Below are 23,736 nucleotides of genomic sequence, written 5' to 3' on the forward strand. Positions count from 1 at the left end.
TTCATGCATAAATGTGCTATTAGTATCTTCCAACCGCAAGTTAGTAACAAGGATGGTAAAATTTCTAGTTATGAAGTCATAATTACAACATTTTTATTTTTATTTTTATATTTTATGTCAAGTATCTCTTATGTGGTATTATATTTTAAATAGTAGCCCCTTTGATTTAGACCACATTAGATTATTCTGGCCTTGATTAACTATAAGGTGCCAATAACACCATTATCTCTAATTATGCCCAAATTATTTGAATAATTTCTTTATAGAATCTATAAGATATTATTTTGAAGGTTTGAACACTCTAAATTTTTTTAGATAACTTAATACATTAAAATATGTCTTATCTAGATGTATATTGTTAATCCTTTTATAATACAACCATACAAAAAATTCATTTGTTTCTTATTCTTCTATTTGATTGATACATTGGTAAAATTATGTTTAAAATAATAGTTGCATTTAAAGATGTAGTTTTCCATGCATGAAAACAAAAAATAATGAATGCATTGATTAACAACAATTGAAGTATGATTGGCTAAATTAATGGTATTACTATCCAAACTAAACTTGTTTCTTTGCATAGAATCATTTAAATCTAGTATGATTTGCATTAGCTATATCTACTCATGCAACATACTTTTATCAATACTTTAGATTATTAATTCTGAGATAACTTGACTGCTTTAATTGGACATCTCCAACAAAAAAATAAATAAATAAATAAATAATTCACAAATAAAAATAATTTGATTAAAAGTGGCTAACACTTAGTAGTTATCTATTGCTGCAATTGCCAAATGCTATAAGTTTCATCAAGTTATAAAACAATAATGTTTGAGAGTAAAGAAGCATGCTTGTGTTTTATTTTTGATGTGGTGAATTCTTTAATTTTTAATTGAAGGATCTTTGAATAAACAAATATTATTCTTACAGCTCTTTAGGAACTAAAAAAGTTTTTTTTTACAACAATATAAGTAACTAAAACTTTTAATTGCAACACATTGTCAAATGGTCAACATAAAGGGGCTACTAAAGCTACATGAACTTGCATTACTATCACTAGATGACTTAGTTGTCAATAACATGTATTTTTCAAATTGTTGTAAGAGGGATATTAGACATGCTTAGTTTTTTAGTGCATCAAACATTCAATAATTTAATTTCAAAGAAAATGAACACATTATTGAAGGCTATTATATTAACATTTATTTAACCATGGCAAGATATAACTAATATTGTCACTAAGCAAGGCTCATTGTATATACTTACAAACAAACAATTTCTTGCTATTTGAATAAAGCTTATCAAGTTGAATATGCAATAATTTATCAAAATCTACAAATTGCACTTACTTTGGTATAATAATTTGTTCACAAATGCCAACTTTAAATCACTTAGATAACTATATGTTGATTTCATTTTGCTCAATACAACAAATAAGTACTTTAAACAACTATCAATATTTTGAATATTACAACTTTGAATTTTGAACAAACTTAGATAATAATTGGTAGTTAATATTTCTTTCAAATATAATTTTTTGGTAGACATACTTTTTCCTTTCTAAATATTGCAACAATCAAAATTAGTTTCTTTATTATGAAATATGACAAAGATGTATTCTAAATTGTTTGTTTTTGTTTTTGTTTTTTTTTGAAAAGATATTATGCATGCACAATAGTTTAAAGCATTACAAAAGCTTTACATGGTTTAAAAACAATATATTTACTCTTATTATTAAAATTTTAAAAATAAAGCTATATTTTGATTTGCAAATAAGCTACTTTTGGAACCTTAAAAAAATTCCAAAAACAATGTAGCATGAATATTAATGATGAATTTGTATTTAAAACTTATGTATTATTATTAAATTTTATACAAAAATAATCTAAAATAATTTTTTTCTAAATTATGCATTTTTATTCTTGTATCTATATTTTTTATAATTATAATTATTTAAAATTTAAATTTTATTAAATTAGATAATTAAAATAAAATATTTTAAAACTTAAACTTAAAAATTACAATATAATTTATATTAAGGTTTTGATTATATATTTTAGTATTAATTGATTATTTCAAAAAATAAAAAATACAGGTCATTAATATGTTATTCGTGTTTTTATTTTTACATATAATTAATTTAAATTATTATTGCATGATAAAAAAGGATCATAGAGATAGTATCATTTCTTGATATATTTTTTTCATATCTAAAGAAGCCTTTATAGTTAGAAGAGAAGGTGGAAAACCTTACATATCAAAGCTTGTGATAGATTAAAATTGAGAAGCCTCACATAGTTAGTTTTGTAATTTTAAAAAATAAGAAAAAAAACATTGAAAAGAAATATGAGGTGGAATGTATTTTTTCTTTCTTTCTTTCTTTCTTTCTTCTATATGGCATGAATAGTATCATCTCTTATAATTTGCAATACTCTAATCTCAAAGAAGTGGTTTTTACAAAATTTTAAAAAGTCATGTTAAAATGTGCATAGAATTTGGTGTATGTATATGTATTTATATTTATATGCTTATTATTATTTTTAGATTTATCATAACCTTCAAAATTAAGATGCAAATTACCATATGAAATGTTATAATAAAAAAGTGATTTGATTACTTTCATGGATCTTTTTTATTTGATTTTATCCCCAAAAGCTAAGACTTCCAAAAGAAATTTTTTCTTTACCAAATAGACAACCTTTCTAAAACTTTTTGTATCTTGGTCTTTTGAAGAAGACTTGTAGGTATAAAAATCCCCTTACAAAAATAATTCTTTAAATTCATCACAAGATCATTCAAAACTAATTGATAAAACTTAATGATACTTGACTAAAACAATTTTGTTAAAAAAATCTTACAAATAAATAATTATATATATATATACATATACATTAAAAAATAAACCTCATAAAATTGTCACATTAATACTACTTGAGAAATAAATAGATTGACACAAGCAACCACAACAGAATGATACAAGTGCTTCTTGTACATGATGAGTTCACCAACAGTGATATGTACAACACACATACTAAAGATATTATGCAGAAGTAAAGATGACAAAATCATCTATCTATTAAAATTTCAAACACGGTTCTTGAGCTGTACTGAAAACAGTAGAACCTGTTGAATAAACGTAATTGCAAAAGAACTAGAGACAAAAAGAAAATAAGAACCAAAATTAATTGACTGGACTGTCACACAAAAGCACAAAACAGTACTGTTTAAGAGTAGTTGCACTACCCAACTGTCAAGTGTACTGCACATGGATCATGACCATCACCCTGTGTACTTACAAGATGGACTTGTCTAGCTTGTGATTGAAGCAATACAAGAGGCATACATGACAGGGCATTGACAGGTCACAAAAAAATTGAAGCAATACATGACCAAAACCTTTTTGTGACCTGTCAATGCACGTAAACTATTAATTCCTTCCAGCATATAAATATGCTAATTGTAACTTTCTAGACACTACACCTACTCATACTGTGGCACACATTGCATCAATCACATTTGCAGTGGAACTTAAAAGCTGAGTACTTGAACCAAGTCCCGCTGGCAATTCTTCTGAAACTAAAACCAGTAGTGAACAATTGTAAAACACTCTGATCACTAGAAGATGCTGTAGAAGATGCCCCAAGTATTGTACCTCGGAAAAGAGCTCATATGAATTCTAGGCTGCTAAACACAAAAATTAAGTATAGCCCAGCTTTCTTGCAAAGATCTCTTCAGTTTTATCTTTTCTCACTATTTCAGAAGCTAACTTCAAGCTACGCAGCCTGTTTAGATCTAGGGAGTGAATTCATCAAATTATGTCTTGCGCACCGCAGGCCTTCAGAGAAGCTCCTCAATCTCTATCGATTTTTCGGATATGTTATATGTCATCAACCGAATGATTGCTCAGGTCGCCGGTTAAAATCGCACTTTTCAGCTGCAGGTCACATGACTATTAATCCCTTCACAGTTTTGTTGAGTTACTCTGCTCTTGTAACTGTCTCGTAACGGGATACATTACAACGAGCCCCAAAGAACATAACTCTAGCAAGCTCATCGTAGTGCTCTGAGACTGCAGCTGTTGTTCATCTTCGGTGCCGCCATGAGATGCGTGCTCTCAAACTGTGAGCTGACGTCTTGAAGCATAAGAACCTTGGGCTCATTCAATCCATGCAGAACTGGTGTGTGCCAGATTTATTTCTCCTGGGGTTACGAGACCTCGTCCCTTTTCATCCGGCACCAGAGTGTCCATGCTCTAAGGACATAGTCGAGGCGTTGGCAGGAGACAGTTGAGTGCGGGCGTCCTCAGAATTGCTGCACGTCGGGCGCAGCTGCATCGGGACAGGGTTCAAAATCTCAAGTTGTTCCCGACTCATCCGCAATATTTCATTTGGTGACAGAATCTTGATCGATCGCACGCAACTCACAAATTCCCTGCAAAGAACCAGAGCATGTGAACAATTTAATTCGTGATTGCAAGGAGGATTCTTTCAATCTTCCTATATAAGCTACAGAATGGTGTTAGATTTGTCGAAGGACAGCAAGTAGGTGAAGCTCGTGTGCTCACTCCCACAGATCGTCTCCAACAAGAAGGATGTCATTTTCATTATCTACAAACACAAGTTGCCAGCCTGATGTTTGAGGATCTTCCAACAAGCCCTCCAGATTAAATAGCCGAGCCAGCTCGGCTCGAAGCTCTGAATAGTTCTGGAACTTCTGAACGTCTATTGACCTGCCTACACTTCCAAGCTTATGGACCTGGGTGGCAAACAAGCATCAAAATGCATCGTTTAGTACATGTCATTCACATGTAGTGAATATATTAATTGCATTGCAACAGCCCAAGACAATGTTAAAAGACATAATTCAGAAGAATCATGTTCGATTTCAAGGAACACAATCTAACTGCCTGAAAGAGATAATTACCCGGGCATCTCGAGCTATACCTTGTTTATATCATGCAGATAATGCAGAAATCTTCTCTAGATAACCTCACCTTCGTAAACGTCCGCATAGGAGCAGGTGACATGATTGACCATGGTGCACATCTCTGAAATACACCAATTTTGTCAAGAACCACGCCACCCACAGTAGGAATGTCTGCAGTAGTAGAAGGGCAGTAGGATCCTTGAAGCATGATGTTGCCTGGGAAACGACTCTGAGCATCCTTGTTCTTGACAAATGTTTGAGGGTGACGGGATGTAACAGAATGTGAGTCCCCAAGTGGCTGCTGCTCAATTGAGACCCCGAATAGAAGACGACGGTCTGACTGCACTAAATCTTGCGCCTGGCCACTTTCCCTGTACATGAAAGATGAGGTAGGTGCTGGCAGCGCTGCCAGGTTAGATTGGCCGATTCCCTCACCCTGTTGTGGGAAAGTAAAAGAGCCAGGATTTCTCGAGGTTGGTGAAGTATCCAACTGGTTCATACGAACAGACACGTCATATTGATTCAGATCTCGATTAGGTGGATACCAAGATGGAGATACCTGTCACACATAGGCACATTCTTTTCGTAAACACGGGAAAATTTTGCACACAGTAGACCTTTTCGAGACCTCTTCCCTAAGGCTAGGAATACCAAGCAAGCAAAATACAACCATAATTACAATTAGATACCTGAGGGTCACGCACAACTGCACTGCTTCCATGAATAGCGGCTCCAGATAGATTTTGCTGGGCACTTTTACCTGGCCGTATCACATGCGTAACTTGTACAGTGTCACACCCGAGGTGAGTTCGGCCCAACATGGAATGAAGAGGAAATGACTCAGAGGCAGAAAGTGATGAAGCCATGTGAATTTTCCCTTCACTGTACCCCGAGCATTGAGGCATATTGATTCCTACCTCAAATGGAGACTGAGGACGACTAGATGAAAGTTGAAGCAATGGCCCAGAAGCCTCGGGCATGTGTAGCTCACCATGCTGACTCGATTGCCTCAAGACGTGTGGCGGCTGGAATTGCATTTGTGAAGAGGGGATAGAAGACTGTACACGAGACATTGGGTTTTTTGCAGTGCTCGTGGTGCGGATCTCTTCCAGAGCTGCCGCTTCAAGCGCTCGGTAATGCTCGTTTTCCTGCATTGGTAACCCAGGTTGCTTGGGCCGCATCCACGAATCCAGAGAAGGAGTTCGAAAAGTTAATCTTCCGAGTGCATCAGTGCTGTTCTCTCCTGACCAAAATGATGACTTCTTCAGCATGGAGTCTGTCTCCTCATCTGTCACAAAATAATAAAATCCTGTATGTCAGTGGCTGGCAACATCGCCAGAACAATTAGCAAGGACCCACAAATACATGCTAGAAGGTGATTAGATTGTGCCTTATAGACAAGGCAGACCAAATCCTTCACCTCTTCCTCCTCGTGGACGCTTCGCTCGAAAAGCAAGGGGTTGGGGACACAGAACATACGGAAATGTCAACGGTTCTATATCCCACAGTGAAACTCGTTTTTTTCTCTCACCTGCGGTTGATTCATCCCAACCAACCTGCACAATATTATATTAACAATATGTAATTTTATAAATGCACACCAAAATCAGTATCGCCATGCATGTAATTTAAATACAATTACTACAGATGGTGAAAACTTTCACAAAGGAATATAAATGACCGGGAAGACAATGCGCAATGTGACCAGCTCGCAGGACGATGACACACTTTAAGAGTATCTCAAATAAACCACAACCACGAAGCCACAAGAAGTCCAAACCTTCAAAGAACGCCAGTGGGAGTTGGGCCAACGAATTGGATCTAAATCTCCCATTCCAGTGATTGTTCCCATATATCTACAGCACAAAGCGTAGTAAGCAAGAGGAATGATAATCGAGTTAATCTAACAAGCAAAACACACAAGCTTAGGCAGGATGAAGCATATAAAACGACAAGCGACGACTAGCAAGTTAAATAGACCAGTTACACCTTCGAACACTGGATTCCTCGGTTTCGAAAACCATCCGAAACCGCATCCCAACTGAGACCTGGAGATGGCAAATAGCCTTCTGGTATTTGGCAACAGGAATGACAAACTCTGACGGACTTTGCCTGCATTTACATATTTGCAAAACAATAGTTTGAATAAGTCGAAGATCGAAAAATCCACGAGGCGAGATAAACAATTAAGTTGAATGGAGATAAAAAAAATCCCTCGGGAAGGTTGACCTTGATGATTCTACAAAGATAACAGATTTTTGTCACTCCAATCCTCGTTATTTCTCAAGATTATATATATGTATATATATATATATATATATATATATATTTGTTTTCTTTCAAACACGCATTTGCAGTAGAGAGAATTTGACAATAAGGAAAGTGCCTCGGATTATAGAATATGGTGAAACGGCTACTTGTAGCAGCTGCATAATTTGCAGCTGCTAGTACTCCAATGTGCATGCTGTCACTTGACAACACTGACGAGGGCATCACCCTTTGTTGCCTGTTTTGTCGACGAATTCCAAGCTGCAATTGGCCTTTATTATCCCTGTATACAACATCATGATTAAATAGAAATCTCAAAAACATGCACATGAACGGTCACGTGGTTGATGTGGGTTTTTATTGCTTTCCAAGTTCGAATGCCTAGGTACAGTCAGGTTTGCACGGAAGAACTCAGCCTGGAAAATTGTCAATGAACTACATTGAATGACAGACCGTTCTCATTGCATACCTAGTGAACAAAACTGCATCACCAGCTTGAAGCCTTTTAGCGCTAACAAAGACACTCCAGCCTGTTGTTAGAAGGTGTCTTCGTGGTTGACCTGCGGTTGACATACCGAAAATAAAATGAATCCCAGCATCCATTTTCATTAAGCTTCATCCACACAAGCAAATCCAGAATTTAAAACGAATCAACCACACAACCTTACATCTAAACATAACCTAAAAGTTCTAAATCCTTCCCACCAGAAAATGCAAATAGCCTATGCATAATAGGAAGTTCGCTGGGAACAAGTTTCGAAATTCAAATTTCTCTATACCACGATATATGTGTCGAAAGTGCCATTCCTGATCATGTAGGTCCCGAGCTTTTAGTTCTTGAGCTGGTGGGATCTGAGCGTAGTCCTGTACAGATTTTTTTGTGTAAGTATTAACTTCCAGGTAATAGTAGAAACTAATCAAGTACTCACTAGACAGATGACAACGATAGGTGGTCGCGAGAAGACATGATGAGACGCATAAAAGTGTACAAGTTCTGATGTACCAGGGGAGGGAAAACTTTCTCAGCAGCTCTTCGTGGAATAGAGAAGCCACCATGTGTGCTAGTATCACTAGCCGTCAAGGTCTTGCAGAAATATTCTGTTGGCTGTCTACTTCGCATTTCAATATCAGGAGACATATGAGCGTCTTTCTCATTCTGCAAAGGAGGTAGAATAGCAAGTGCACGACAAAGTTGAAAATTTTGATTGATTGCATGTATACAAGTCTATGAGATTCAGTAACCTTCAAGCAGATCATCCATTCGTCCGTTCTGCCATCACAAGTACTTTCATGGGTTTGCATATAGCAATAACCACTCATCATACTTCACTAAGATTCACGTTAAAGTAGGAGTTGCTAGGTACTCACAGTAGGAGGTACGGGTATCAACGTCATCTGAGCATACACTTCATCCGTCTCAATATCAGCCTGATGCCACCAGAAGAGACACTCAACAATGATCAGGAACTCACAAAGGCAGTTTCGAACTGGAAAAATGAAGTGGAGGTTCACGCTTGAATTGCAAAACTGAATTTTACCAAAAAATCCCAAATTCTACATATGTAGTGTAGTGATCATAGATGGGGTATCGGCTGAGTATATATTGCCCCTCATACGTGGCTCAGACATGTAAATCGCGAAAGCATACAAATGAAGTGCAAAATAGAAGACTTGAGGGTACGTACATGAAGCGTGACATTGTCAAGCAGGCAGACTAGCCGTGATGGAAGGTTGGGATAATTAGGAATATGAGCATCAACCTCCTTCTGCATTGATGCTGCTACCTGCCAAAATGAAACTAACGACTGAATACGGTATACCAACACGCATTAGCCATGCATCCACATTGTGCCAGCAAATTTGCACTTAACGTGCACTTGCACGACTGCAATCACAATTCATTACCTGTTCTGTGTGACCCTGTGGAAAGTAAACCACCCGGCTACCGACAGGAGGCAATAATACTAAGGGGCCGGCACATGCATGCCACAGCTCCGAGTTGAGGCTCCTCTTCTCCACTGCAAAACAAGATGACCTGGAGTAAGATAGATTATCCATCACGCTTCACTTGTTTGTAGGAAATACATCATAGTGATTGACCTGCTTCGAAAAGTGTAATTATCTCATCGAATACTCTCAGGTAAACTCGAACTAGGCAGTGAAAACCACATGGGCTTTTCGGCTGATTGAATAAGTCACAGGTATATCTATTGAGTCTAAAGAACGTACCTTTCTCAGCAGGTTGAGCCATTGAACCTACACTGGGCCCCACACTGGGCAGCCTTTCGTTGCAAAGATACATGAACAATCTTGCGGGAAAGCAGAACCACCCAAATGATCTTAAAAAGGTTTCAAAACTGATCGCGCGGTCAAGCCTTGAACTCCCTCACTACTACACCTTCAACAGAAATCGATTCCTGTACCAACCTGTAGCCTACGTTCCAACGCCTCCAGCCATACTTCCATCTCCATTTTGCGAATCTGCTGCAATCTAACACGCCATCGTTCATTGTCAACATCCAGGTGTAAAAATGGATAGCATACTTTGCACTTCTCATCGATCTAGCTCTGCATCCTAGTAATAGTCCCGATTTCCTCCACTCAAATACGAGATTCGAACCCACTGCTCTCATACCACTCCAGCATTCTACAATTCGTGCTGTTCAAAAGCACAACTCTATCCTCAGTCTAGCCATGACTGCAATAAGGTTGCTCTAGATCACAGGACAGTATGCACAGTTGACATAAAACCATTCATGTCCCCAGCCTGAAATAGCTAGATGTGTGGATACAACAAATCGCCTACCAGCAAAGCAAAAATGTGCCTTTGCTTTGACGACTACAACCATGAAACTATACAATTCCTGAACTCTGTACAAACTTGCTGGTCTAATCATACTCTATATCTCATTGTGTACTACTCAGATCCTCCAGTCGGACAATTCTTATAAGCTTCCAATCTTCTGTATGCTACGTCCCAAGTTGTGTTTCAGTTGACTGACAAGCGAAAATATGGCTATAATGGGACTCGCGAGAAACGCATGCACACAGTTAAGGAATTGCTTAAAGGAAGTGCACTGTCGATCGGCTAATCTGTAAATTCGTGCAGAGCAGGCGTGAGTCAAAGAGGTTCACAACTGCCTTGTCGTGAAATTGTGGCGGTCGAAGGTTCCTTGTTACCAAACGATTCTTAACGGCGAGAAGTAATGAGACTTGCGTGTAAGACCCAGCATACAAAGCTTAAGTTTAGACGTCTACGGTGGAAAATGTCGGCAGAAAAAGGATCTAGGCCATCAGCTTCTACTTTCTGAGCATCGGAGCTGGGTTAAAATAGATGAAAATTGACCGCATATGATTCCCGAATATATGTCAGCTGACAAACAAGTAGAATGTGGAATGCCATAACTCCTACCGACTACGATAAGGGATTCGAAGTGGCGTGCAAAACACCGCTCGCAGTCTCATGGCATGTCATGCCCGTAGACGAGTCCTCCAATGAAAAAGCAAGGGGACAAAAGCGAATAGGTGAATAACCTAGAGCCTCGGTGGAAAAAAAAAAAAAAAAAAAAAAAAGAAAAGAAAAGAAAAAAAGTTTATGGCATCTGTGCTTTGCCACTCATCTTTCTAAACGTATAGCTGGCCGAATGGCACCCAGAGAATGGAACAACGGATGAGCAATGAAATCAGGTAGAGGTCTCGAGGTAGTGTACCCAACGGCAGATACACGGCAATGATTAAATGACCTCTTCAATGCTATTTCCAGAATAATGTGAAAGAACGAAGATCAACTTCCAAACGCGGAGAGGGAGGGAACGGTGAAGAAGAAGTACGCGCACAACCTGGAGGGAGTGGCGAACTTTGTGATCACTAACAGCTTTACTCTAAAGTTCAAGTATCTCCAAAGAAGTCCATCTACTACACTCCAGACATTTTCTGATCTGCTGTACACGCCATTGTTTTCCCAAGCCTTCAAGCTCCAAGCAACAGTGGGCGCTGACACCAGCTGTTAAGATTAACCAAAAACTTCCAGCAGAATGACTCATGACAGTCAGCTACTCGAAGAAGACTGTCTCTAACCCGCGACTTCACGTCAGACCCCCGCAAGAACCTCTTTGGGTCCATCTCTACTCTCACCTGGCAATCCCGCCGACTGAAGCGAATTCAGGATCACTCCCACACTTCATGTATCTACAAACTGCAAGAAGAGGGAGAGCCCATAGCATGGTAAGCAGCATGTACAGACCACTACACATCCTGGTAGTGTAGAGATTGCACTTGCCACTCCTCCTTTCCTCACACTCCATATCATCCACCCCACCACACCACACCACAGGGCTCACGGCACAGCCGCTCATACTACAACATCAAAGCACCAACTCAGAAAGCCAGTACTCACCGCTCAAAAACCCAGGACTCAAGCTCCTAGTTAAGCACATTGAGTGATCCTCCTCTCCCGACACATCCATGACCAATCCAATCTTGCCCTCGCCCACACTTCGTCCCCCTCAGCACATCGATTCAACGCTCTTCAAGTAGCGCCATACCAAATCCGTCATTATCCCGCTCTCCACTGGCAATCCCACTCCCTGGCCCTCAAATCCTCCTACAATCGCTCAAATCTAGGCCCACTCCCACAACCTCCATCGACTCCCTCACAACCTCCCCAGCTCCTTCTCTCTCGCTCGCGTCAAACTCTCAATCTCTTCCCATTGAAGCTCTCCGCCTCTTCGTTCTGAGCTGCCACTACACTGATGTCAGAATTCAAACCTTCAGGGCAAGCTTGCTACAGAGAGGCCACTGATGCTGAAGTTGGGGCGGCCATGAGAATCGTCAATCAACCAGCCTCCAAACCATCGAAGACGGTCCTGTACCCAAAACAAAGCGAAACAAAAAAAAACTAAAAAAAAACTAAAAAAAAAACTAAAAAACTAAAATAAAAAAATAAAAAAACAAACTCGGACCCGCAGCGCGTGGGTGCGTACGAGGATCTCATTGATGATCGGTGCCCAGTGGAGTGAGTTGGGTGCGATGCATCGGAGAAAGAACGTCGTCAGCGTCTATCGACGCAGATTTGTACGTATCGGGCGTTGCGTGTCTTGTGTCGTCGTCGCGGATGTCTTTGTACACGTCTGGAAGTGGACGTGAATGATGGTGCTTCTCCTTCTACCGGGGCTCGCCTTTTATGATTCCCGGAGCCCACGATGAATCGGCGAAACATCGCACTCACCGTCACTCCTCCCCTTCTTCTCCCCCACAATGCACTCACACACTCACATCAGGTTCGGATGAAGCTCCTTGTGTCATGAAGCAATTCCCAAACCACGGTGAATATCTAATAATAAATAATAATATAAAATACAACTTGGAGTAACAATCATGTCTGTTTGTTTGTTCTTGTGTTCAAAATCCTTCGTGACAGATAGAAAACGACCTGTGGTGATAAACTTCTGTAAACGTGTCCTGCTACGTTTGTAGTAAAATAGAATGTACAAGAGCGATAGGATTAGCTTTCATACACCATGGGGAGAATGTATACAGTTACAATTTCATCCCTAAATTTTCTTTCTTTCCTTCTTTCTACCTTACTTTCTTCAGTGATGAGAGTTCTACGACAAGCAAGTTTAGAAAGTTGGGAGGTCAAACGTCGAACAAACAATAGTCAGTCACTCCATGGGCAGTCCAGACCAGTCCAGACAAGTCCAGTCCAGTCCAGTCTAGACTGAATGAAGGAAGGAAGGAAGGAAGTAAGGTGCCTAAAGATTGTGTGCCATGTTGGGCTCCATTAACTGATGGCTACTCTCTTCTCTAATCTCATCTCTGGGACGAATGAACGCTCAACAGCAAAGCCAATGCATATCTGAGAAGCATCTAATATTCTGAGCTTTAGCTATAACTGGTGTTTACCTCATTAATATACGGCCCTAGTGGGTTTGACCGACAGATATTACCCAAAGAAAAAAAAAAACAAGTTAATGAAATTGGGGTACACACTCTCGTAAGGCGGTTTGACAGGACATTCTTGTGATTGCCTCCCGTGGAATGTCTTCTTGTAGGAACCTCCATTCACAATGACCTTGGGCAGGAGAAATTTTACATATATACACATAATTGGTTATAATCTAAGGATTACGGATTGAGATTAAGGAATTAAGATTATGGGGGCAGTTAATTACCCAAGCAGCTGGTGAAAACTGCTGCCCTAAATGAGCCTCTGTGGAAGTCCGTCTTGGGAGAACATTTATATATAAAAAAATTAAAAAATTAAAAATAAGTTGTTGAAGTTGTGGAAGCCCATCTTGACACCTTTTGACTTTTTACCCATCAATAACTGTAAAACAAATTCCAAACATGGCTTGTAATTCTGTGACTAGCATAAATGTGCCAAGTTTTTTTTTTTTTTTTTTTTTTTTTTTGGTTGTAGAGAGTAAATTGATTTTTGAATTAAAAAAAAGAAATGGCTGAGGTTAAAAAAATTAATACAAATTTTCAATACAATTCGGAGTAAACAATTCAATGACCTTTTGATAATTGATTCTTTGCTTTTACCTTTATAATGACACATACTTATAATAGCTTTTCAAAATTCTTTTTTGATTCATGTCATTAACAGATGCTTGGTAAATAGAACTCTTATGCAAGGCTTGGGCTTTTGAAATAATATAAAACAAGAAAATGCCAAAAAATAGATCAAATAATTTTTTTAATCTTAAGTCTAATTATGCAAGTTATATCTTAATTTTAATAGTTATAAGATATATGTTTGCTTCTTCCCTTGGTAAAATTTCTTTTGGGGTATACTCAATGTTCTGATTAATGTAAATGAGTACCAAGCAGCAAGAAACTTGCATCCTAACACTGTAGAAGGCAGAAGTAAGAACGTCTAGACAATACTGTTGAGAAAAGCTTAACTACATTAGACTTTTAAGTTGTTGTCATATTATGAGTTTGCATTGTGGTACTCTTGCGTCCAGTTTGATTAAATAACCTCCATCATATTTGAACTCTGGCTTTGGTACAAAAAGATTGTAATTTTGTAATGCTATTGGAATGCATTCAAATAGTTCAAAGAGGAAATGTTAAAAGTTCAATGGAATTGCAGGCGTGTGGGCATTTTCTTTTTTCTTTTCCTTTCACTTATGATTATTATTATTATTATTATTAAAACACATGAAAGAAGCTCAATTATATATACATATACTTTTATATAGAAACTTTCAAGGGCTGTCATGGAGTTGCATAAGGTTAAACTTATTTTAATTAATAATCACTTTGATGGTTTTTAAACATTGATGAATGATATAAAAAACTTAAAGGTAACTAAAAATAGTTATACTTTTTCTAGAAAGGTTACACATACGAAAAGGAAATATAGCATGAATTGTAATTGAACTTATTGTTTGGTCATTGAGTTATTCACATTTGATTTCACTTTATTTCTCACAAGTCAGATTTAGTAGTTCATCCACTTTAAAAAAATAAATGAATAAAGTAAAGATAAGTTTGATTTAGTAGCTTGAGTCAATTTCTTCTGAAGACAACATGTTACCCTTTTCTGCATAAAAATACATAACACACAAACAAATTGCACATAAAAAAATGTGTTACATCTTGTAAAAATGAAAAATCCTAGTATTTTACAGCACATAGAGATGGTACTTCATTAAAGATTTAATCATTATTAAAACCTCTTATTTTGTATATATTGTAAATCCAATGTACAAGTTAACTCTGTATACATTATTTGGTTGTCATCCGTCCAAACCTCACAAATTCATCCTCCGTTCATCCTCAAAGGAATGAATGATACATACGTCTTCCCCTCCCATGAAGCAACCGTCCTCCTCCACCCAAACCAAGCCCAACCCGACCCCAGACCTATTAAAACCTTTATGAGGGGCTATTCCAACCCAAGATGTATTCTTTTCGCTTTCTATACTAAATTTCCTTTACTGTTACAGTTTGTTTATTTATTTATGATGTAGTTTCCTCTGGAACTGTGCCATTTGTTGCCCTAGTGTGTGTATGTGTGTGAGTGTGTTCCCCAAACAACCAACATCATCTGATGGGCCCCCAAAGCAGGAACATACATACACTGTGTGATTTCTTCACCCCCCAAGCCCTATTCGATTAATTCCTCCTCCTGTAGAATTGACCTGGTCTTCTCTTCTCATCTAATCAATGGACCTAAAAATATCAGTGTGGATGGATGTTGCAGTGAACTCATAGCCCTCCCTTCACATCCATCCCATGAATGTGTTCTCACCCATTCTAATTCTCTCTCATAGATTGATGGTTTGATTGATTGTCTCTCACCCACTCTCACTCTCACACTCACACTCACACTCAACTGTTCCTGTTCCAGTGGCCCCTTCTGCTGCATTCTATGTAGCACAAGGTGCTCTCATTGCCCCCCACTCTCAGCTTTGCACTCTCACACTCAAGCCCCCCTCCCCCCATATTCTTTGCAATAGGATTCCAAGGGAACAATATCAAATATCAAAAATAAATCTTTTTTTGGTGGGGTGTGATTTTTTTTTTGCATTCAAGGTTGAACCAGGTTGTGAAGTTATTTGGATTCCTGGTACTGTGCATACCAGTTAGCTCTGTTTCTCTTGAGGAGGAATGGCATCTTCTCTGTTGCGTAAATAAATTAATTCCATACACACACTTATACACACAGAGACATACATGTTTAATCACATAAATATTAACATATTCAAAGACTTGAAGAGATTCCAATTATAAGATAAATACAAGATGGTTTTTTGATTCATGTAGAAAAATTTGTAAATTTCAAGAAACTCAAATAATGGTAATAATAATAATATCCTTTTCTTTTTCTTTTTCTTCCATCTGTCTTACAAGTTACTTTGTCCAACAATTGCTTGAACAAGTTTGTAAGATAAAGTGGTAAAGATTTGGCCCAGACATGAATATTAAATATAATTTATACATAGTTTGTTCCAAATATATATATATATATATATATATATAAATATATTTGCATCTTCATGTTTGATGGGTTGATTGTAACAAAATACAAAAAAAGAGAGAGAAAAAGGCCATAATAAAAACAAACTACCCTTATCATTCAAACAAAAAAGAATTATTAGGGAAAAAAAGCTTATTTGACTAATCAAATTGTATGCAAGGCTGTTCCATTTTTCACCTTGAATATAATTTCTATTACCACCACAAATGATCACACATCAAACCCAACGACCCACAAATCAAAAGCAAAAAATCATGGAAAAAAATGAAGAAGAAAAAATTGCAGGGTGTGCAGTGAAAACAACATTTACCTCACATGTTTCCAATCCTCAAAAACAGTATTCATACATACATTGCCTACTACATTTACATTTGTATGACAAACCAGCACAAGTAACAGAGTAAAATAATCATAACTCAATAAACCTCACCTACTACAACTACTACTACTAATAAAAAAAAATATTCTATTCAATCACATCACAAATCCATGAGTCGATGTGGTACAAAGCATCTCCTCATACACCCTGGGGAATCAAGCAAACTAAGCACAAGATTTCCAAATCTCCTTAAAAGCAAAACAAGAAAGATCTCACAAGTTAATTTCTTCACTCTAGAAAAGTGCTTCCCTTGTCCTTTTTCAACTGTGCTGAGTGCGCATACACCTGCAGAATTGGAATTGAAAATGGAATGGTGTCTTGTTTGTAATTTCACAGCCTCACTGAGTCTTCCAGATTCTGAGAGGAATTGCAGCAGCTGCTCAGATTGAGTTTCAATGGGGGTGTGTTCCAGAAGTTCGTGGCTGCGGGGCGAAAATGGTACTCTCTCTCAGCCACATCCTGTCAACGAGGCAGTGAGTTCAATTATGGCAACAGACTCAAAGGATTAATGAGTAACCAACTGGCACAAAGGGCGAGACACATAGAGAAGGGGGAGAGAGACAGAGAATGGAGTGATTCATCAGTTTCACTGGGTTCAAGTGGGTTAATCACTGCAGGGTGCCACTGATGAGACGGGAGTCACAAGATAAGATTATGTGGTACTAACTTAATGACGTTAAATGCCTGATAATCTTGGGTACTGTCGTCTCGCTCATGTGCAGACTTCTGTCTAATGGGTTGTACTTGACCTCAACAACAGAACCGAAAGCTTAATTAAAACTTCATGTGGCTCAATGGTGGTGTACAAATTTTTCACACATCAAAAACCGAAACAAAGAATGTAGGGAAGAATGAGGAAATTTACGAACTGATGGCCATTTGACGATGGTAGTGGTGATGATGGTTGTCAATGAGACTCTCTCTCTATGGCCATGTTAATATATTTCATAATCTAATTTAAGAGAAATATATATATATATATATATATATATATACATACTTTGTAATAAATTAACAGATCGTGTTCAACAGGAAAGTGAAGGTCTGAAGTGGACATGGCCTAGGTTGGAATATTATCTCCCCGGAACCATTTTTGTGCCTTCTCCCCTGCAGTTGTCAATTGCATTATGCTATTGAATGTCAATGACAGTGACGAAATGTTCATGTGAGAAAGGTGTTCAGATTCGAATCGGAAAGTCTTAGTCAGGTGCACCCCATGAGTTGAAGCTCAAGTGTGTAGAGAAGACATTCTTTGTTATTTCACTTCATGCATGTATGGAGAGCGGTGCTCCATTTCGTGAGAATGTCACAGATAACACAATCACATTCAACCAACTAACAGCATTTAGATATTGTTTCTGCCAGTACTTGATCTGAGATGAATATGAACTGATTCAGTCGGGACAAGAGATTAGATTAATACCTCTTTAGGAATTACATACACGACGTGGTATTTGGACAATTTAGATGAACTCCTGGTCTGGAAGTGAATGTGCAGTGAATCAGCCATCATTTTCCGGGTCCTTTTGACCCACAAGCCCCTGCTGTATTCTCCTCTTAACATAGGCATCCAATCCTGTGACCACTGGCATCCAAAATTTTGCAAAGAAACATTTAAAAAAATAAAAAATAAAACGTACACACAAGTTTCCTCGCGTACATATACTGTTAGTTCTGCCGAAGATAACCCCCAAATCACACATCCTCACATAAAACTTGGTTGGTGCATTGCAGAAGGTTGACGATAAGGAGAACATGGTGGGTTCGATTCTTGCCTCATGGCATTAGTTTTTTCGTGTTTTATTCAGAACGGGATGCTGGAGCCATTGATAGAGAAACTCATTGAACGACGCAAGAAATATCTGTAGTTTTCTTTGCAAGGCTCTGCGAGGCGATTCTCCATTGGACGGCAAGCCAAACACTAATCAAGAGGATTCAACAACAGCTATGGAGGAATGAGCAACGGTCTCATCCGCTCGTCTCCACGCGGCGGGACATTCTCGCACGGTGCTGGGCACGCAGAGAATCAGACGCAAAGGCTGGAAAAACACTCAGTTGGTCGTTTGTGCTTAGGGTGCTAGTCATGAGAGTAAGAGAGCTGAAATTGTTAAGAAGAGGCTCCGCAAGAAAGAGATGAATGCTGTGAATTAGATGGGTGAAGGCATCAGTAGACATGTGAATAGGTTTCGACGCGAGAATCGCAGACTCTTTGCATGTGCGCGCTTAGCTGAGCGATACCCTACAGACTTCAAGGTGCGTGAGAGGCGAACTGATTACTTCTAAAAGTCTTGAAGGGAGGTTCTGACCCGTAAACCTGATAACATTCTCTAATCTCTGCTGTCTGGATTGAGGATTGGTATCCAGTTTAGGCATGAATCTCGGAGAAGACTAGTGGTCACTGCTCCAAGGGCCTCACTCAGAAGAGATTTTCAACAAACGAGAGAACTGTGAGCGCCGCAGCAGATGCGATGGATAAAGCTGGAGTCTATTTTTGCCTCCCACTTCATATTCGAATATGAAGCATGACCATCCGCATTTGATGGTTTGTTATCACTAAGAATCATTACTCTTGCGTCTCTAGCACAAGGGTGCTATTTGCTGCTTTGACGATTATTAGGCACATGCAAGGGGACCTTCAGGGACGTGTGCAGCACAATCCCGAAAACTGCAGAATGCCAACCCGGCAATTACTGACTTTAGGATTTTCATCCCAAATTACAGGGCTGCTCAGGCATACATTGGAAGGAACTAATGGCATCCAGGAGGGACAATACTTGGTAGTAACAATTTAGGGCTTTGGTAAATATCACAATCTCCTGATTCCATGGGAAGCCATTGTGGATTGCATTGCTTATCCGATAGTTGAGTGCGCATCGCGAAGGATACTTGCATTCATATTCATTCTTCTCTCTCTCCGCTCCAGAGGTGGAGCCATTGAGCACCGAAGAATTAAAAGGCATCACCTGTAGATATCTTCGTCTGTGCGTACCTCTTGATCCCTGATAAGCAGAACGCTTCCAACTTTGGGGGCACACCTAGGAGGTTAATGTTCCTGACTCGTCGAGCACACTTCTCTAGCCAATCACGCATGAGAACATTGCTACAGAACATAAGTCACGGGCTTCGTCGGACGGTGGGCATTGTGCCATAGGTAATGTCCTAACAAAAAAACATGGAGCACAAACTGGGCAAAAACTTGAAATGCTTGCAGACATCCTCACGCGTAAGCCATTGAGAGGAGTTTGTGCTTTCCTCATTACTAGGCGATAATGCGAAGGCAATGTACGTGCGTGTTGTCTATTGCGACTGCACTGTTAATCCGCCATTAGCAGATGACGATTGCGGATGGTTATGATCGCCTTCGTATGTCACAATCAACATAGATGAGTCTTCCATTGACCGCTCTACGTGTTTTCTCGCTGGACAGCCTCGTATGCTGCTGCACTTGTAGTATCCTCTGCACATCCAGAAACGTCCCCAAATTTAGAACTATGGTCTGCATAAGCAAAGTCTCAATACACCAGTTCCTAAGCCATGAAACAATACATGCAGTCAGGGACCGACATTCAGCATACACATGGGGTTCAAGCAAAGATCACATCTGTACCTCGGATGTGGTGATCCTTTGATAGGCTTCTGGCCATACTTACGCCATGAATACTCATCCGAAGGTATATCAGCCAACTTGCTGCTGATTGCTCGAACCGTGATTGTCCTCTTCAACCGCAATTTCCTGTCAACCAAATTCAATTTCAGAATTGCCTCTTTCACTTTTCTAGGTCCAGCTACGACGCAGTAAATTACGATGTTGTGTTTTCAGGTCAGAGAATGTGGACCAAATACCTGCGTTTTGAACAATGGCAGCGGCCAAGGATTGCGCAAGTTGCACCGTTCTCATCGGATTTCCCGGAGCACTTTTTCTTGGGAGTTGGTGGCTGCGGGCGAGGGGGCAACGCCGAAGGTTGCTCGGCTGTTTTCATATTCTGCAGGCTCGTTATCCTCGCATCCTGCACACTCATGGTTGGGAACGACGCCGTTGTAGTTGATTGCGGAGGTCCTGAGCTCAACGAACTGTCCGGACTGTGGCCGCTCACCCCCTCCTTGCTGCCCACCTCCTGTTTGTTGAACGGATTCGGGGGAAGGGCAGTTGGCCGATACGCAGCACTAGCCACTGGACGCAGTATATGTTCTGGAATGCTTTGCTGCATCATGGAGCTGTGAAGGATCTGAAGTGGCTTTGGATGATGGACTCCTGAAGCAGGGTCACTGGAGGCAGGCGTCGCATCAGCGGAACGAGAGCTTTGAGGAAACACCTGAAAAATTGAGAATCACCCTAACGCGGTCAGATACAGTAAAAATTACATTTGAAATAACCAATTGAAGTGACGGATTTCGAGCTTTGGGTTGCTTTAAAGAGAACTTTGAAGGGTTATGATATTATACCTTATATTTGATCGCCTGCAATTCAGGTGACTGAGGAGGCTTGGACGAGGACGTCGGCGTGAACTGAGATGGGCTAGCATGGCCCGACGAGACGATTCTGTCCCTCGACGTCTCCTGGGAATTTTCTCTGAAGAAGTTGGAGCTCTCTAAGAAGACGCCTGCGTAACCGGCAACAGCAGCGTTGCGCGTTCTCCTACGAAACCGTGCATGACCAGTGCGACTCAGTAGTGACACCACCTTCTGAAACTTGGATATGGCAGCGCCAGCCATGACATCGCATTCTTCGTCCACCACTGGAGATCGCACCTGCGTCAGGGACTGGAGCAGCTGCCTAGCGTTTTGTATTCCCATGCATGCCGCTTCCTTCACTTCATAGTCCCTGTCTCTCTTTCCTAAAGTGTTGTTGTAATCTAATATCTCCAACGCCCCCATGTTCGCTGGGAAGACGTCGCAGGAACTACGTTTATTGGCGTACTTTCATTAAGCACTCCACTCTTGTAGAAGGGTTGCTATCAAAAGTTAAGCCATACGATTTAAAGGCCAATTGCTGTGTGATTCATGAAGCTTCTGTAGCAGTTCGTAAGAGGCACATCTGTTGAACATATGACACGCGCAACACACTAGATCAGCATGGAAGCAACAGTTTCAATGTCTGGCTCACATGTTTTAAGGTTACTGTTTCTAGCTCTGTAACTTTGATTTGAAGGTCGGGGTGCGGCATGATTCTGTCCTAACAGGCTTGGACTGAACTGCACCGTGTATAGATTTGGAGATAGAGTTTAAACAATCAGCTGTTGGCCAGTTTCTCACTGGTCACCGGCTGGGAGAAAAACAGTGCGACGATTGCGCTCGGGGATGGTTTGGAACTGGACCATTCACACGAGACCACCCGGTAGACGGCAACTCTTTACACATGCAATTTAAGAACACGACCTTGTGGAGTCTAAGAGCTTCAGAATCCCCGCAGATCGTAGCTATGGGTTGAATTGGAGATCAAGATCTACCTGCTCACCGCGCCGCGTCGTTACTCTAGTTGCGGCCGCATGGTTATCCCAGAGATCTCATTTCATGTGCTTCCGCTGTTGCTGCTGCGCCGCTCATGAAGATATGCCGCTTATAAAACCTCAAGCTGTGTCTCAGCCTTGGAAACGATCCTCTTAACCCTTAAGCGCAAGGATCATCACCCCCCCCCCCCCCCCCCCCCCCCCCGAACCCAAACTAAAAGAGAAAAGTAAAGAAAAGAATCTAGAACGAAGGAGAAGAAGCAACACCAACCAACAACCAAGAACAATGGCAACAACCTGCTATTTTCAACACAAACCTCAACGCGGCGCAAACGCCCAATTGACAAGTATCACCTGGAAGAAAGGGAATTAAAAGGAAGGGACAGCTAAGGTACTATCTTCTCTCAAGCATCTGAACGGAACAGGTGTAGACCAGAGAGAAAGAGACACTGAGGGAGGACCCACTCTCAGACGGTGGCTGCCCGGTAATGAACTAAAGGCAGATGTTCAGGGGGGCTATGTTGACGAGCGCGGAAGACGAAAATGCATGTGTGTGCACATTGACTGATCAAGTCGCTAGATACCACCTGCACGACGACGCCTGGTCCACTTACGATTGAATTCTTGGCTTACACGACTCAAGTCGCCAGGAGACGAGAGCTGACCGGGAGACGAGATCCCAACCACGCCGAAGAAGTAGCACGCTATCTGGGGATTCATCTGGAGTGCTTGAAGATGGAATCCCTCACCATTTACGAAGAACTAGCCCTGGAAATGAGGGAATTCAGGACGCGAGGGTTGACTTGAGTACACAATCGGATGCAACGCCGCAGCTTCCTTGCTCCACATCATTCCACTAACCCCCCTATCTTGTCATATTTTTATTTGATCATCTCGTCCACATGACGATCAGTGCACTGCAGCAAACCAGAGTCTCCCGCTCAGAACGGAATTGTTGTGCCCAGATCCCCACGCGATCTGCAACAGTCTACTGGGCTACAACCAGTTAGATGGGCACTCCCCCGTAGGCTCTCTCTTTCGGCTGCGATTCAATGCTCATTGATCCTCAACGTACTCCAGGAATCCTCTACCCCCATTGAATCAACTATGACGCGCTGATCAGCGGGGGGTTTTTAACTCTTTTCGGTCTCAAATTCCGGGTCTCATCTAAGCAGGCTCAAGTGGTTACAGCAGAATGTCATGCATCTAGACCCCAATAAAACAAAATTATCAGTACCACCACCACCGTGATTGAAGCTTCGCCGGACCACTGCATTTTCCTCAACGCACCAGTTGGTTCCATGATTTTCTACGTGACCAAGTTCATCCTACAGCCGCATACGGTGCACAGTAGGGTCCAGTCTTGTCGATTCTGAGCATATAATATTTCTACAATTAGTATGATTAGTCATGTTGCTATTTCAGCATCAATTTTTGATACCGGGTAAAAAGCGTATCTTAGTCAGAGTTTTGACGATCCAAAACACTTGGTTCAATTTTTTGTAATATAAATGGGCTTTGTTTAGTGTGATTGTGAGCGTGTCTGTGGGTGCGTTTGACACGCAGAAGTGGGGTTTGACTGTGCTGTAGACCTGGTGTTGAGTCGCCCTGGACATGCTCGGTTTTTTGGTTCCTGTCAAAGTCTGCTGTGGGTTGTACTACTTTGAATGTTTGAGGATTTTTCTCATGTCCTCTTGAGTCTCTGGACGCTTTTTGATGCT

The 23,736-nt window shown here is 40.2% G+C and overlaps 2 protein-coding genes across 9 annotated transcripts; both read right to left on the bottom strand.

The window, feature by feature from the left end:
• Window positions 1-3,525: 3,525 nt before the first annotated feature.
• Window positions 3,526-12,372, bottom strand: LOC112291619 (auxin response factor 12). Of its 8 annotated transcripts, XM_090255868.1 has the most exons (17): window positions 11,594-12,372; window positions 9,625-9,688; window positions 9,427-9,506; window positions 9,103-9,215; window positions 8,883-8,981; window positions 8,566-8,625; window positions 8,201-8,353; window positions 7,977-8,061; window positions 7,667-7,757; window positions 7,316-7,480; window positions 6,919-7,041; window positions 6,710-6,785; window positions 6,350-6,485; window positions 5,619-6,217; window positions 4,997-5,488; window positions 4,568-4,758; window positions 3,526-4,434 (listed from the first exon to the last, which is right to left on the bottom strand). In XM_090255868.1, the coding sequence occupies exons 1-17, from the start codon at window positions 11,661-11,663 to the stop codon at window positions 4,230-4,232; spliced, it is 2,802 nt and encodes a 933-aa protein (XP_090111994.1). In that variant the 5' UTR covers window positions 11,664-12,372; the 3' UTR covers window positions 3,526-4,229. The 8 variants fall into 8 exon arrangements, 7 of the variants coding, with proteins under 7 accessions (XP_090111994.1, XP_024395057.1, XP_073394704.1 ...); XR_016506367.1 differs by lacking the exon at window positions 11,594-12,372 and having other exon boundaries at window positions 4,947-5,488; window positions 9,625-9,681; XM_024539289.3 differs by having other exon boundaries at window positions 9,427-9,678; window positions 11,594-12,370.
• Window positions 12,373-18,672: 6,300 nt separating this feature from the next.
• Window positions 18,673-22,829, bottom strand: LOC112291678 (putative WRKY transcription factor 11). Its single transcript, XM_024539459.3, has 5 exons — window positions 22,016-22,829; window positions 21,012-21,603; window positions 20,412-20,881; window positions 20,176-20,301; window positions 18,673-20,025 (listed from the first exon to the last, which is right to left on the bottom strand). Exons 2-5 carry the CDS (start codon window positions 21,441-21,443, stop codon window positions 19,866-19,868), a joined length of 1,188 nt encoding a protein of 395 aa, XP_024395227.1. The 5' UTR covers window positions 21,444-21,603; window positions 22,016-22,829; the 3' UTR covers window positions 18,673-19,865.
• Window positions 22,830-23,736: the final 907 nt, after the last annotated feature.

This window comes from Physcomitrium patens, chromosome 14 (assembly GCF_059467195.1).
Source record: "Physcomitrium patens ecotype Gransden chromosome 14, ASM5946719v1, whole genome shotgun sequence".
NCBI classification, from domain to species: Eukaryota; Viridiplantae; Streptophyta; class Bryopsida; order Funariales; family Funariaceae; genus Physcomitrium; species Physcomitrium patens.

What these genes read in the sequence shown, in the direction of transcription:
- LOC112291619 (XM_090255868.1), bottom strand. Translation starts at nt 11,663, where the DNA reads ATGGATGTGTCGGGAGAGGAGGATCACTCAATGTGCTTAACTAGGAGC. An exon ending in GGCTCAACCTGCTGAGAAAG is followed by an intron (nt 9,216 to 9,426) that starts GTACGTTCTTTA and finishes CTTGTTTTGCAG; the next exon opens with TGGAGAAGAGGAGCCTCAAC. An exon ending in GTTGGAGACGATCTGTGGGA is followed by an intron (nt 4,435 to 4,567) that starts GTGAGCACACGA and finishes GGTTCTTTGCAG; the next exon opens with GGAATTTGTGAGTTGCGTGC.
- LOC112291678 (XM_024539459.3), bottom strand. Translation starts at nt 21,443, where the DNA reads ATGGGGGCGTTGGAGATATTAGATTACAACAACACTTTAGGAAAGAGA. An exon ending in TGCAGGCGATCAAATATAAG is followed by an intron (nt 20,882 to 21,011) that starts GTATAATATCAT and finishes TCAATTTTTCAG; the next exon opens with GTGTTTCCTCAAAGCTCTCG. An exon ending in TGCCATTGTTCAAAACGCAG is followed by an intron (nt 20,302 to 20,411) that starts GTATTTGGTCCA and finishes TTTGGTTGACAG; the next exon opens with GAAATTGCGGTTGAAGAGGA.